The sequence below is a fragment of the Microcaecilia unicolor genome, chromosome 5, assembly GCF_901765095.1.
Source record: "Microcaecilia unicolor chromosome 5, aMicUni1.1, whole genome shotgun sequence".
NCBI classification, from domain to species: domain Eukaryota; kingdom Metazoa; phylum Chordata; class Amphibia; order Gymnophiona; family Siphonopidae; genus Microcaecilia; species Microcaecilia unicolor.
In genome coordinates, this window is record NC_044035.1 from 73,046,810 (window position 1) to 73,061,467 (window position 14,658).

Genomic DNA, 14,658 nt, shown 5'->3' on the forward strand with positions numbered 1-14,658 from the left:
ATCAAACTGGAATAGAGGCGGTAGATCAGGAATTGGATTAGCAGTCTTCACTCAACCTACAGGACTTAATAAATAGAGATGAGATACAAGTAATGCCTAGTAGTTAAATCTTAGTACAGGATCATTAGAAAGAAAAGTCAAAGAATGCATTGTTAGTTCCTTGGGGCACCAATAGGTGGAGCATAGTCTCAATATATAAAATCACAAGTTACAAGTAGAAAACAATTTTTTTTTCCTCTGTAGATTAGATGTTGCTGGCACAGGAAGTCAGCAGAGTCTGAGGAAACATTGTGGTCAGAGTCTGCTCCAGGAAAATACAGCCTTTAATATGATATTTAGAGAGATAGAGAAAAGCCAATATCAGAAATGTAAAAACTATATATTTCTATGAGGGCTCCTCACGTGACCTTTACAAGGTTTAAATAGGTCAAATGAGAAGGACAATAACCTACAGTCCTCTGTAATAGCTCAGAGCCAATTTGGAAAATGAAAATTATATTAAATTTTAAACTGATCCTTTCTATGCTTTCACAATTTGGGCCCTAAATTATGACAGCATATCAAGATTCACATTCAGAGGGATAGCTAAAAATAAGCTTACATATTCCCAGGAATCAATTCACAATTTAGAGTATATTTTAAATTACAGAGGATAAGCAGACAATTGGCCAATAGGATATGTTCATATAGACCAGTATGATAAATGGAACAGCTTGTAAACCTAAATTCTAAATTGAATTCTAAACAAAGAGTAGCAAGGATAACACAGAATCATAGAAAAATCCATCTGGTTATTAAAAATCTGAAACACGTAATGAATTCCTGTATCATATACTGAGTCCAAAGCATTTGTAAAGATGAACGCTAGAGAAAATAAGAACTACAAGGGTTAATCTCTGTCATTCAGTCTTAAGGAAATCACGAAATAACGGTGCTTCCTGTGTCTAATTTGAGTTTACTGCTCACTGCAAGCAGTGGATATTATGGTGACTGAAAATAGGTCTATACATCAGACAAAAACTGTAAGTTTAAGTTATCGTATTTATATCCTAAAATTATAAATCTCTAAGAGGCAGGGAAGGAAGTCCGAAAGTAGCAGACAAGACGTGAAAAGAAAAATTAAAACAGTTAATTCATTCTTACGGAACACATCCCCAATAGAGAGCCAGGTAGTGAATATCAGCACTAGTTATTTTAAAAAACGTCACAAATAAACAGTGTTTTAGATGGCATATAATATAGAACCTTTTATAGTAAATATCTGGAATAATTATGCAATTTTCAAAGAACACATACACGGACACACACCTATAAAATTAAAACTAAAAAAAAGTGCTTGCATTTCTAGTGAAAGCAATTTACCAGAAATCAAAATCAATCAGGTATTTAACATCATGTCACAAATCAAACAAACATTGTTTAAATGAAACAATATACTATCCTGGAAAAAAAAACACTCCTTTGAGATTTACTACCACTGCAGTTGATAGGCAATCTCGCGGGGTAACCTTAAAGCACTAATTTAAAACTAAAGAAATGATTCCTTAAGAACTGGCTGGTTTAATATATGCCATCTATCACAGGACACACAGGCACATATAGACGTGAAATTAAAACTGTAACCTAATCCTGATATGTAGAAAACTTAAAGCTCAGAAGAGGAAGCAAGATATTTTTAAATGTAGTTCAAAACCAATCATTGGAATTGTGCACGGTTAAGGAATTGTTTAGGGTTTCAAAAAACAAAAAATATGAAAATAAATATTCCAGTAGCCAATCACAAGTCACAGCACACAGACAGAAAAGGAAAACCACACTCATACACAGACACAGTTATTGTCCCACATAAAGAGGTCCCTCTGTATTGAGGACAAAATCTTAATCCTAAATTTGGTAAAATAAAACATTTAAATTAGAGCTAATCCAACAGGACATGAAAGTATACAAAGGCAAGCTTAATAGTAACACATACAATAAATGAAAATATACTCACGATTCATGCAATGTAATTTCCAGCGTAGAAAATCAATTGAGAAAGAGAACAGTTGGCAGGATCACTATGCCCTTCCGAACTCTCGGTGGCATAGGGAGGTCAACCGCAAAATAGAAAAGTTTGTTTCGGACGGAAAGTCCTTACCAGAGATCTGAATAGATGTCAGATCACCAGTATCTGGTGTTGGGTGCGGAGAGGAAGATATGATATAATGGGTAGTGAACAACATCACCCAATATGTATAATAACGGGACCTAGTGAGCAAGTGGTCTACAAATAAACTTCAGACCTGTAATTTGCTAGTACAAGGTCAGTGGTTCAAAAGGCAGCTTCAGAGATAACAGGGAGACCTAGAAATGATAATGTGCTAACAGTTTACAAAAACATGCAATGATTATCCTGATAGTAGAACATGCAGAGACATAACACAATCATACTCACGCATCTGCTAATGTACTCCAACATAGAGACCCAAAAATAAAAATTACCAATTGGCGGAAAGCTCAATGCTTTTACCGCAGGTGACATTAACAGAGAAATAAAAACAGCAATCAGGGAGGTACCCAAAGAGTGGGTGAATAAGTGGATAAATACCTAGTGTCAGCTATTATATATGTATACTACTCTACCCCTAATTAATGAAAACTACTCTCCAGAGTGTGCTTCTAAAGGCATTAAGAAACCCGGTTTCCCAGCCAGCCAAGAACTATCCCGTATACATGGTAGAGCCCCCAAAAAGGGACATTGCAAACACTCCCGAAAAGGACTCACGAAACCAGCGAATAAGGTGTCATGAATCGAAGAGCAGCGGTCCAATGGGTTTCCGCTGACTATTGAACTTCTCGTGTACGATTGAACTTCCCGTGTGCGACTAATCACCCCAAAGGACCTGTAGTTTGAGAACTTCTCGTGTACAACAACCCACTCAAATTTTTGTGGTTAGGGAACATCTCGTATACGAATAACCAAACTACAACATTGGAAAGTTAGGAAACTTCTCGTGTAAAAGCTAACCATCCAAAAATATTGAATGCCCTCGTCAACTAGTCCAAACTCGCAACGAAAAGCCTCAGACGTCTCTATATTGCTCCCACGCTCATCTGTACTAGGTAACTCATATACGGGCAATAATGCCGAATCCGCAGGCCACTCCGAAAATGGAATGGAAGTCTGCTCCTACTAATTGAGATGCCGTCATCCATCGAAGGATCACCTTCGATGGGTGTAAGCCCCAGGCATCGGTATCAAACCCAATAGTTATAGCGTGACACTGGTATATAAGAAAACAATAAAAGTATAGTATGTCCCAGGGAAAAGCCCCTGAAAATTACTATAGAAGTGGTAGAAAAATAGAGAGAAAAACGAAATATTCCAAAGCAAAACAAAACAAATGTAAGCTCTTCGGGGAAGGCACAGTCATAAAAAGAGCCTTTAGTTGGAACACCTTAGTCAGGACAAAAAATGTGAAAAATTCCACGTTCATCATTCACTAGACAATATATTTTCCACTCAACAAACCAGGAGAAGGAAACTCAAAAGCATTAGAGCGGAACAGTAACAATAAGAAAGCCTGCAATACAAGGGCAAACAGTACAAATAAATTCATTCATACCTGTAGTAAAAGAAGAAAACTAATTAGGAAAGATAAGTGTACATATTATATGATAAAAACTGGGCCTACCTAATTTGTAATGTAAGGCAAAAATAAGCTGTAAGGGTAGGTTGGGAGCTGTATATGGAAACAAAATATAGACTTTAAACAAGACATGAAACTACTACATACTATAATAAGAATAACAGGGGAGAACCATATATGTAATTGGAACACCGATTTCAACAAAAGGCAAGAAAATGTATATTAACAAAGACATTATAACATGTGTAGTCCGGAGCTATACCCCTAGAATAAATGAAATAAAGGCAAATACATATTAAATGCTTTTGGGGCGGGTACCGGATAGGTTGGAAGTAGCATCTAAACAGGAAAATATAAGAGAAGCATATAATTCAATAAATTGTGAAACAGGACACTAGAATCGTGGTGCAAATATGACAAGTTAATACCCATAAATATGACAAATTAATACTCATACATTCAGAAAAGGAACATAATAAACAAAATAAACCCCAATGCGATGGCAGGAAGCTTTTGTGGCTAAACAGGTAAAAGGGAAAAAAAAACAAATTAAAACATGTGATTCTTACACCAAGAACTTCCAATGATACGGCATAAAACATACATACTAATCAGTGACTGAAATGATATGTGTAAATGATGACAAACAGAACAGCTGCAGCATTAGAAGGAAAGAGAAGGTGGGGTTATAAAGAACCAACAGAAGAAGTTAAGTAACACTGTATTTCCCATGGCACGCAGCCATCATCTTCTCAACCGGAAAGGTAAAACATATTTTATATGCATATCTTTTAAGGTAAAAGCAAAGAAATGTTTCTCTATAGTACAGAATACTTCCACTATCATATAAGTTATATAAGGGGTTATCTAGCTCTTAATGTTACAATAAACCATTGTAATTTCAAGTAACTTTCTGTGTTGGATCCGTAAAAACAGAAAACTTGTTATAAAGACTTACACAATTTAATTCTTTATGGAACCATATCATTTAAAAGTGATTGTCATTCTCAGGACGTGGAAATATTCATTAAGAAACATTATAACATAAGTCATTACTGCAAGTGTTAAAAATAAGCCAGTCCAAGTTGTATGCACTCGGAGGACGAAAACCACAATGCAAGCGAGGAAGTGCAGTATTTCCTGTAGATAACGTTATAATATAGTCAGGCTCACCGATGATTAAAAAGTATTAAAAAGCATCCTGAAAAAAACTAACACGATAGTACGGTGCAGGGGCTATAACTTATATTTCTTTTAAACGAGCACACCATTAAAATAGAGCACCTGAACTATATGAGTATCGGAAATGCAAAGCATATGAGAATCTAATCTAGAGAGTGAATAAGATCTCCTCATATCTAGCGCAGTATAACACAAACAGTAAAATAGATAATGCAAGCAATAGAAGCTGATGGGCGGGGACAGCATAGCCCCCTAGCTTATAAAGGGAGCAGGATATAATCTATATAGCGTCTAAACAGCAAACTGCAAAGGTATGTTTCCTAATTATGTCACAATAAAGCCCTATATCAAACTACAAATTCAGGGAAACCTAGGCAATTATATATGAAATTATGCACAGCTTGGGAGAAAGAAACATCTGCTGGCATTGTCAACAACAGGAAACCTTAATATAAAAGTGAATTCGGAACCGATTACACAAGCTAGAAATGACCAAAAGCAAATGTCAAATAGGAAAATAAATGACAAATCTTAAACATTATTAATTAAAAATATAACATTGTCCCAGAACAAATTGTAAATTAAAAGGGTGTGATAACAGCTACTAGGACAAGTACAAATTTAAAATTACAACTGAAAATAGTAGCCAAGAGACCTTTTGCAAGGAGAAAGTATAGGTGGAAGTGAGATAAATTTAAAAGTCTTACAGCCGAGGCTGTGGCAAATTTACTTAGAGAAGCAGTAACAACGAGAGCTTAAGGCAGACAACTGTCAGGATTAGTGCAGGACCTTTGGGACTTTTAGCAAAGACAAAATACAAAGGTAGAAGACTTGGAGCGTAATAACAGTTTCATATATAGTGAGTATGACAGAAAGGTGCCGAAAGTGGCAGAGACAGGGTCTATACAGCGAAAATTAAACCCGGAAGCATCTAAAGTGGCTGCGGGGAACAGAGACAGAATACAGACCGGGACTTCTCAAGTGGAGAGTTATAATATCATGAAAGTTTCAGACGGGAGTTTCCAATGCAGACGGGCATGGAAATAAGTGTGGTTTATCAAGCCTAAAGCTGTATAACAGGAAGGAAGGGGGGGGGTTATCAGAGCGGAAGATGGTGACAATCTGTTTACAGCACACGAACGGACAGCAAGCTCTCGAGGCATGAGACGCACTTGCAAAATAAAGACACCGGTTAACAATACTTAGAACTGGCAACAGACAGTGAGAGACTTAAAGAATCGGTAGACTTGGGACCGCAAATGTGTGTAAATATAAAAAAAGAAATAAAGTGCGAAGAAAAACCACAGCCGTACAGGAAACTGGCATCTCCTTCATAGTCAAAAGTATTAGGCCAATAAGTGGCTAGGATGATGAGCGCCGTTAACCGAAGCTTGCAGTTAACATAGTGACAGTAAAAGGTAACTCAATCTAACACCCGATTGAGTCAGAATTAAGCAGTTGAAGGTCAGACAGAGGTAACAAAAGCGTATAGGCGAGAGCGAGCATCTGGGGGAGCAGGAACAGAGGTGGGGGCAAGCCTATCGGTGTTGAAGCATAGTTTCTAATGCTGCCCATAGAGCTTGGCAATAACAGCGAAATAAGGAAGCAGAAAATGGTGAAGTGCAGCTAAGAAGCTGACAAAGAATTGTTAGGTTTCACAAAGACACATCAGTAAAATTTCTAACAAGGGTGGGGAGAAGTCAATATTGATAGCACTCTCCGTTCAAGATGACAAAACCAAGTACGGAGAAAGGAGCGGAGAAAGCATAGAGTGCACTGCAGGATATGCGAAGGTTATAGAGTTCACTGACAGTAATAGAAAAGTATAACGGAAGAGCAAGTGGCGAGGAGATAACCACAGGAAAAAGTGAAATCATAGAGAGTAGGAAAAAAGTTAAGAACAGAAGGGAGGCGGCGAAGGAACCGCACAAGGGAAAAGAACAGAGGAAGTCAGAAGGGCAAGTAGGGGATTTCATAGGTAGAGACAATAGATGTGAGAATAAAGGAAAACCGAGAATAGAATGGGAAGGGAACAGAAACGCGTCTGAAGCAGGCAGAACATCTGTAGTGAGGCAGAAAGCATAAAGAGAACGTAGGGGTATAAAAGAGGAGAGAAGAGAACAGGAAAGAGAAAAAGAGAACGCGCAACCTCTAAGGATCGTTGAGCCAGAATGCTCGCATCAAGACCAATCCAAAGAATTGAGCGTGATATAAACAGTCAGCAAACTCCAAATCGCAGTCGCCTGGATTCGTTGTTATGCACCAATCACACAGCAAGCACACTCTTGCGCACATCACGCAAATCAAAAAAGATGGACAGGATAGAAGAAAGAAAAGAGGGTGAGAAAGAACAGAACAGAATATTGAAAGACAGAAACGAAAGTTTGAACGCAAATATTCATCCCCACTGCGTTCAAAAATTAGGGAAAGAAGGACAGTATTGGGGGGCTATTGTGTTAGATCAGCAATCAGAAGGCTGCGTGTTCGAATCACATCGGGGTCACCAATGTTGAGAATTGAGGGGTCCCGAGCCCCCCAAGAAGGCTAGAGTGACCTCAATCTGATGTAGCAAAAGCATTTGTACTTACAGCCTTTCATCATTAAGTGAAGCCCACAAATCATCATTTGGAATGAGGAGTTTATTTACAAATCAGACTTTAATCAGATACATTCATCAGACCAATTCTGGATTCAGCTGACCGGAGCTCTGCTGCTTCCGAGGCGTTGGAGAAAAGTTCTCCCGAGGGCTTGCATGCACCCTGCTTTTATACAATTTGGTCACTATACAAGTCTATGGAGAGGGATTTTTTTCTCTAATATTGCTTAATCTATGAGTCATGACCTCCGGCCAGGTGCTCTTCCGTTTTAGTATTGCAACTTGTTGTGCAACTTCCCTTTTTGTAAACACTTCCTTAGATACGGACATCCAAACATCAAAACATGAACAAAACAACTTTTTTATGAAGATATCTAAATTTGGATATATTAGGTTCATATCATTTTGTGATCTGGGTTAGGATTTTAGCCATCAATTCCTTGATCTTGGCTTTTGCACTGCTTTTGAATGTCACACCAAATTCTAATGAGGCCTAGTCAGTGCCTTTTAGCAGTTTAGGCTGTTTAAGGTATGTAAATTGACCCACCACTATTCCAGTGGATGGATCCCAAGCGGGGACACATATTAACTTACAGGAAAAGCAAGTCCTTGCTCAGCCAGTCATAGATTTTTAAACCTAGCTGGTATTTTTACAGCCTTAGTCCTAAAATCTGGCCTTCCACCCTTCCGGTGGGCATCCAGTGAGGGCCTCTTGCTGTAGTATAATTATACAGTACAGACATGTACACATTTTCTATAAAATTCTACATACAAGTTCAGGCATTTAAGGAGCCAAGGTCCTAAAAGGCCATTTTCTTTTCACATTTAAGGGAAGAAAGAGAGAAGTGCCGGTCACCACAGGAGGGGGAGGGGGAAAGCACAGAAATTTCTTCTGACTCGACAATAAGCTGAGACCCCAATTTAAGGGCTTTTTTTTGGGGCCCAAAAATCTCGGTTTATAGTTGAGTATATACGGTACCCCCTCAACCATTCTTCTAAATGTCTGTCTGAAATGAACAATTTGCTGACAATTAGTTGTGCCTTGTAGGAGGTACAAAATTAAAAGAAAGGGTAGATATTCAGTCCACAGTGGTCAGCTATTTGTTTTGCCACTCACAGCAGCAGGCTAAATTAACCCTGGATATTCAATGCTAGGCCATTTCCAGGCTCCAGCATTGAATATCCAGGTATGTGCGGTCACCCGGAGGTTAACTGGGCAACTGGCATTTTTGCTGTCCTAAATTTATCCACTTACTTTGCTGGCTAGCAGACTGAATATCACCACCTTGCCCAGGCTCCACCCCCAGATTATCCTGGAAACCACTTAAGAGCTGCAGAATATTGACGAATGGCCAGCTCAGTGGGGCTCCTGCCTAATTAAACCTTTCTGAATATTGGGCTCAATATTTTAAAAATACAAATATGTACTTCTGTGAATAACTGGAAATACACATATTTTTTGGTCCATCCAAATCACAGCTATAACATATCCCTTTAGACTCTATTCATCAGGGGTGTAGCTATGTGGGGCCATGGGGGCATGGGCCCCCCCGCCGCTGACCCTTTCGACCCCCCCCTTCCCACTGCCGCCAACCCTCCCCCACCGTCAGGTACCAGTGCTGGCGGGGGGTCCTCAACCCCCGCCAGCCAAAGTCCTCTTCAGCGCCGGTCTCCGTGCCGGCACGTTGCTGCAGCTGATCTGGAAGGATTCTGTTTCTGTGTCCTCCTGGCATCCTGCACGTTCCTACAATCCTACGTGCAGGACGTCAGGACGACTCACTCAGAAACAGAATCCTTCCAGATCAGCTGCAGCAACTTCGGCTGGCGGGGGTTGGGGACCCCCGCCAGCACAGGTACCTGACGGCGGTGGGGGAGGTTTGGCGGCACCAGGGGAGGGTCAAAAGTGGTGGTGGTGGTGGTGGGGGTCGGTGGAGCCAGGAGGGGCTAAAATGTGCCCTCTCACCTCGGGCTCTGGACCCCCCCTCCCGCCGAAGTCTGGCTACACCCTGCTATGCATTCTGCAGCATCTACACGTTTAGCAGCAGCTCTGCAAAATCGGCATTTATGTATGCATGCAATTTACACTGTATCTTATTTACATGTAGAGATGCCACACAACCATTTTAAAATGACCTACTTTGGTCTGTGGGTCTAAGAAGGTATTTTTAAAGAATGTCTATGTTACATTCAAACATTTCCTCTTTCCAACCCCTCCTTTTAGTTTCTTTCTAACTAAATTCTTGATTTTTCCCAAAGTTACAGTTGCAGTAATTTCCTTAATGTTTTCCCTCCAGTGATTATGTCAAATTTGATTGCATTATGATTATTTTTAGTGAATAACCCCAGTACCGTTATCCCTTGCACCGGGTTCAGCATTGCAGTACATAGTGGAGCTAGAGGGGTTCATTGATTCTAAGACCAGCTGCTCCATGAAACAGTTATTTATGGCATCTGGAAACTTTGCCTCCATAGCTTATCCCAAAAAGACATTTACCTATTCAATGCTAGGGTCATTATTACTGTGTGCCCGATTTTGTTAACTTTCCTAATTTCCTCATCCTGGTCAGATGGATGTTAGTATACCCCCCACTGCTATATTCTTTTCTATAACACATGGAATTTCTGTCTATAAAGATTCTATAGTACATTGTACTCCCTGTACAAGTTTTATTCCATTCTTACCTGCCACCCCTCCATCAATTTGATTTGAACTAGCGCATAACTTTACATTTTTAAAACTACGTTTACTCTAGCCAGAAAAAAGTATCTACAGAAACATCAGGTGTGAATATCTACAGGTATCATATCATTGGGCAATTTTCAAAGACCTGGTGCACAATTTGCAGGTTAGAAGGCTTCCATACATTTTTTTTTACTTGCTTTGTGAAAAGTGCTATCATTTCATATTATGGGAGCAATATTTAGCTTGGCATGGTATTGAAAGCCCAGTAGGCAGTGCCTAGTGAATACACTAGGTAAAATTTTAGTCGAGCATCAGTCCTCACTAATTATCTTTCATGCCGCTAGCCTGTCCTCTGTTTTTCATAATTAGAGTCTACAGTCATGATAACCCCAACATTATTCCATCCCAAATCAATTCTGTAAAAATGCAAAGATGGACATCACATTTTGAACTCTGTTTTGTATGCACATGTGCAATGATGATATTTTCTAAAAGCCATTTACTTGGATAAATGGTTATTCACCCAGGCAAATGGGTTATTTGAACATCTTGAAGGTAAAAGTATGTGATGGCTCTTTGAGTCCTCTGGTTAGCAGGATCTATAGTTTTACATAAGAACAAAAGCATTGCCAAACTGGGTAAGACCGAAGGTCCATCAAGACCAGTATCCTGTTTCCAGCAGTGGACAATCCAGGTCAGAAATACCTGGTAAGATCCTGAGGGAGTCTTTTACTGAAGCTTAGCTCGAGTTACCTGCAGCAGGGCCCATAGGAATAAAATGGGCCCTGCTACAGATAACTCAAGCTAAGCTTTAGTAAAAGACCCCCTAAAAGAGTAAAACAGCTTTCATGCTGCTTATTCCAGGAATATGTAGTGGATTTTCCCATTTTAATAATTGCTTATGGACATCTCTTCTAAGAATTTATACTAATCTTTTTTAAACCCTGCTCAGCTAACTGCTTTTTGCTTCTTTGCATAAGTTGCTGATTTAGACAACTGCCTAGTTTGCCTAATTGTTAAGCTAGCCTTTCCGGTGGGTAATTCTTCCCCAGAGAATTTGCAGAAATAATGAAAGAAAAATATGTTCTTAATTTTGCTTTCACTATTATCTCCTCAAAAATGACTTAATTTCTTTATAAAACATTTTTTGGAGGCAAAATAATTTGGCTAGTTTTGAATCACAAAAGCTACTCATATTGTTCAATCCTCTGCATTCTCTCTGTCTCTATGATATCTCTACAGTCCACTGTTTAGAAATATGTGCTCTATTTAACTCCATGCATAGTTTCACCTGCAGACAGCTTGGGCAATCTTTAAAGCCCAATTTCTCTGGGGAAAATGCTTTGAATAGTGCCCTCCCTGTACCAAGAAGGGGCACGAATGTGTAAATTGTGAAATAACTATAGTTGAGTATTTAAATATGTGGGTGAACTGGAACAGCTGAAATCCAAGAAAAGCAGAGGAGAGAAAAATGAGGAAAAAATAGTAAGGCAGAAAACCAAATGAAAGCAACAGATATAAGGAATATAATGGCAATAAGAAGGCAACAGAAATGGGAACCAAGAGATATAGGATTCTCTTCTGACCTCCAAAAGATACTGAAAACACTTTTCAATAGATATTTAAAATACTTTACATCTGCCTATCATTCTTTGCTTTGGGTGTTCTAATATAGCTTGGATCTGTGGATAAATCTCTCCTCTGTCCCCTTCTCCTCTACTGCTAATTCCAGACACCATTCCTTTTATCTCGCAGCACCTCACGCCTGGAATAGACTTCCCGACCTTGTACGTCTAGCTCCGTCCTTGGTCGTTTTCAAAGCCAGGCTAAAAGCCCACCTCTTTGATGCTGCTTTTGACTCCTAACCACTACTCACTTGCCCTTTTATCCCCTCTTTAATTCCCTTACCTCCTAGTTGTTCTGTCTGTCTGTCCTACTTAGATTGTGAGCTGTTTGAACAGAGACTGTCTTTTTATGTATGATGTACAGCGCTGCATATGCCTTGTAGCGCTATAGAAATGATAAGTAGTAGTAGGATCTGTGCATTTAGCAGAGTCATTGTTTTTTATTGGAAGGGCCTTAGGGCTTCTTTTACAAAGTCACGCAAGTGATTCCTGTGCGGTAAATAAAAGGAAGCCCATTCAATTCCTATGGGCTCCTCTCATTTGCCTTGCGGGAATCACTAGCACGGCTTTGTGAAAATTGTAAAAAAAAGTTCTTATATTGAAACATGACAATAATATTCCGAGATGTACATATATATATATACACACACACATATAAAATCAGTGAACAGTGTCATACCTGTCTTCTGAATGCTGAAGAATGAGCACAGTGAAGTTAGATGGCAACTCATTTACTAGGTTGAAATGCTGCGGATGAATGCTGAGATTTTCCCATGCCTATAAAATATAGTTTAAAGTAAATGCAATATATTTGAAAGAAAATAATCACATTTTTGTAATATTTTTATAATTAAAATCAACTGTGAAAGCAGAATATTCTATGAATTAATACTCATGACTTCCAGATTAGGACAACAGGCAAATAGTTTGCACTTGTGGTGATGATTAATTTGATGTATATATCCTACAATTTCCCATCAGTTTCCTTTCACATACTTGGGCAATGATTTGAAAAAAATCAGAAGGGACAATGAAGAGAACGGGATGGAAAGAGGGAAACTCAGACACTGCAAGTTAGGTAGAGCAGTTGCTCTCCCCTTAAAGGTATTGGGGGAAATTCTATATATGGCACCTTAAAAAATCGGCACTGTATAGTCATGCAGTTAGTGTGATTCTATAAATTACACCTAAAGTTATGCGTACTTTATAGAATATGCACATATGTCATTTATGCGCCTAAAATTTAGGTGAACCCATTTAGGCCACCTAAAACCAGGCCTAAATATGTGCGCCTTAGGCACACATTGGGTGTATTCCATAACAGTGCGCACAGTTTTTTTTTAGAATGTCCACAACCCACCCATGGCCATGACCCCTTTTTGGCTGTGTGTATTAGAATTGAGGCACATCACGTTATAGAATATGCCTAGAAAGTTGTGCACGTAAATTCTAATTATAGCCAATTAGTGCCACTAATTGGTTGTCAAGTACCAATTATTGGCGCTGACAGGCTTGTTAATCAATTAAACTGTAAATGCAATTTGGCCATGCGGCCAAATTAGCATGCACAACTTAAGGCACCATATACAGAATTTGGAGGGTTTGCATATAGCATTTATGAGCTCATTTATCGCATAAGCTCTAGCTCCTAGATTCTATATAGGTCACTGTGCAAATTAATGAATTGTCAATTATTGATGTTAATTAGCTCTAATTGGGATTTGTGCTTGTACACTATTCTATGACACTGAGCGCCTAAATTGTTTTGCGTGTAACCCAAAAGAGGGAAAGCCATGAGAGGGGAATGGGCAGGTCATGGGCGCTCCCAAAATGGAGTTACGTGGCCAACTTTTGCACCGGGATTTACATTGGGTTTCAGCAAGGCAGGGTAATAGCCCAGAGCGCCCTTTATAGAATAGTGCTTGGCGTGGAATTTTTTCCGGTGCCTAAATCTGAGCGTCATTAATTGAATCTGGCCTTATATGTCTGGCTGAGTGCAGAATATTTCCACTGCAGAATATTTCCAGAAATTCAGCCCAATTTGTCATAATAGTTAGGCGGTTCTCTAGCAAGGTGGGTAAATTACCGGATTGAGTTTTACTTATGTAAACCCACTGGTGATGGGTAAAATGGTAGAGACTATTATTAAGAACAAAATTACAGAGCATATTCAAAAGCATGGATTAATGAGACAAAATCAACATGGATTTAGTGAAGGGAAATCTTGCCTCACCAATCTACTACATTTCTTTGAAGGGGTGAACAAACATGTGGATAAAGGTGAGCTGGTTGATATCTGGATTTTCAGAAGGTTTTTGACAAAGTACCTCAAGAAAGATTCCAGAGGAAATTGGAGAGCCATGGGATAGGAGGTAGTGCTCTATCGTGGATTAAAAACTGGTTAAAAGATAGAAAACAGAGAGTTAGGGTTAAATGGTCAGAATTCTCAATGGAGAAGGGTAGATAGTGGGGTTTCCCAGGGGTCTGTGCTGGGACCGCTGCTTTTTAACATATTTATAAACCTAGAGATGGGAGTAACTAGTGAGGTAATTACATTTGCTGATAACACAAAGTTATTCAAAGTCTTTAAATCGCGGGAGGATTGTGAAAAATTACAAGAGGACCTTTCGAGACTGGGCGTCTAAATGGCAGATGACGTTTAATGTGAGCAAGTGCAGTGATGCATGTGGGAAAGAGGAACCTGAATTACTGCTACGTCATGCAAGGTTCCACATTAGAAGTCACGGACCAAGAAAGGGATCTAAGTGTCATCGTTGATGATATGTTGAAACCTTCTGCTCCGTGTGCTGCTGTGGCTAAGAAAGCAAATAGAATGTTAGGTATTATTAGGAAAGGAATGGAAAACAAAAATGAGAATGTTATAATGCCTTTGTATCGCTCCATGGTGTGACCGCACCTCGAATATTGTGTTCAATTCTGGTT

The 14,658-nt window shown here is 39.2% G+C and overlaps 1 protein-coding gene across 1 annotated transcript in view; it reads right to left on the minus strand.

Moving 5' to 3' along the window:
* Positions 1-14,658, minus strand: part of CFAP46 (cilia and flagella associated protein 46) — a 418,285-nt gene that overhangs the window by 84,369 nt on the left and 319,258 nt on the right. Inside the window, exon 46 of the mRNA XM_030202994.1 lies at positions 12,395-12,492. Within this exon, the coding sequence (XP_030058854.1) occupies positions 12,395-12,492 (98 nt within the window). The remainder of the gene's footprint in view (positions 1-12,394; positions 12,493-14,658) is intronic.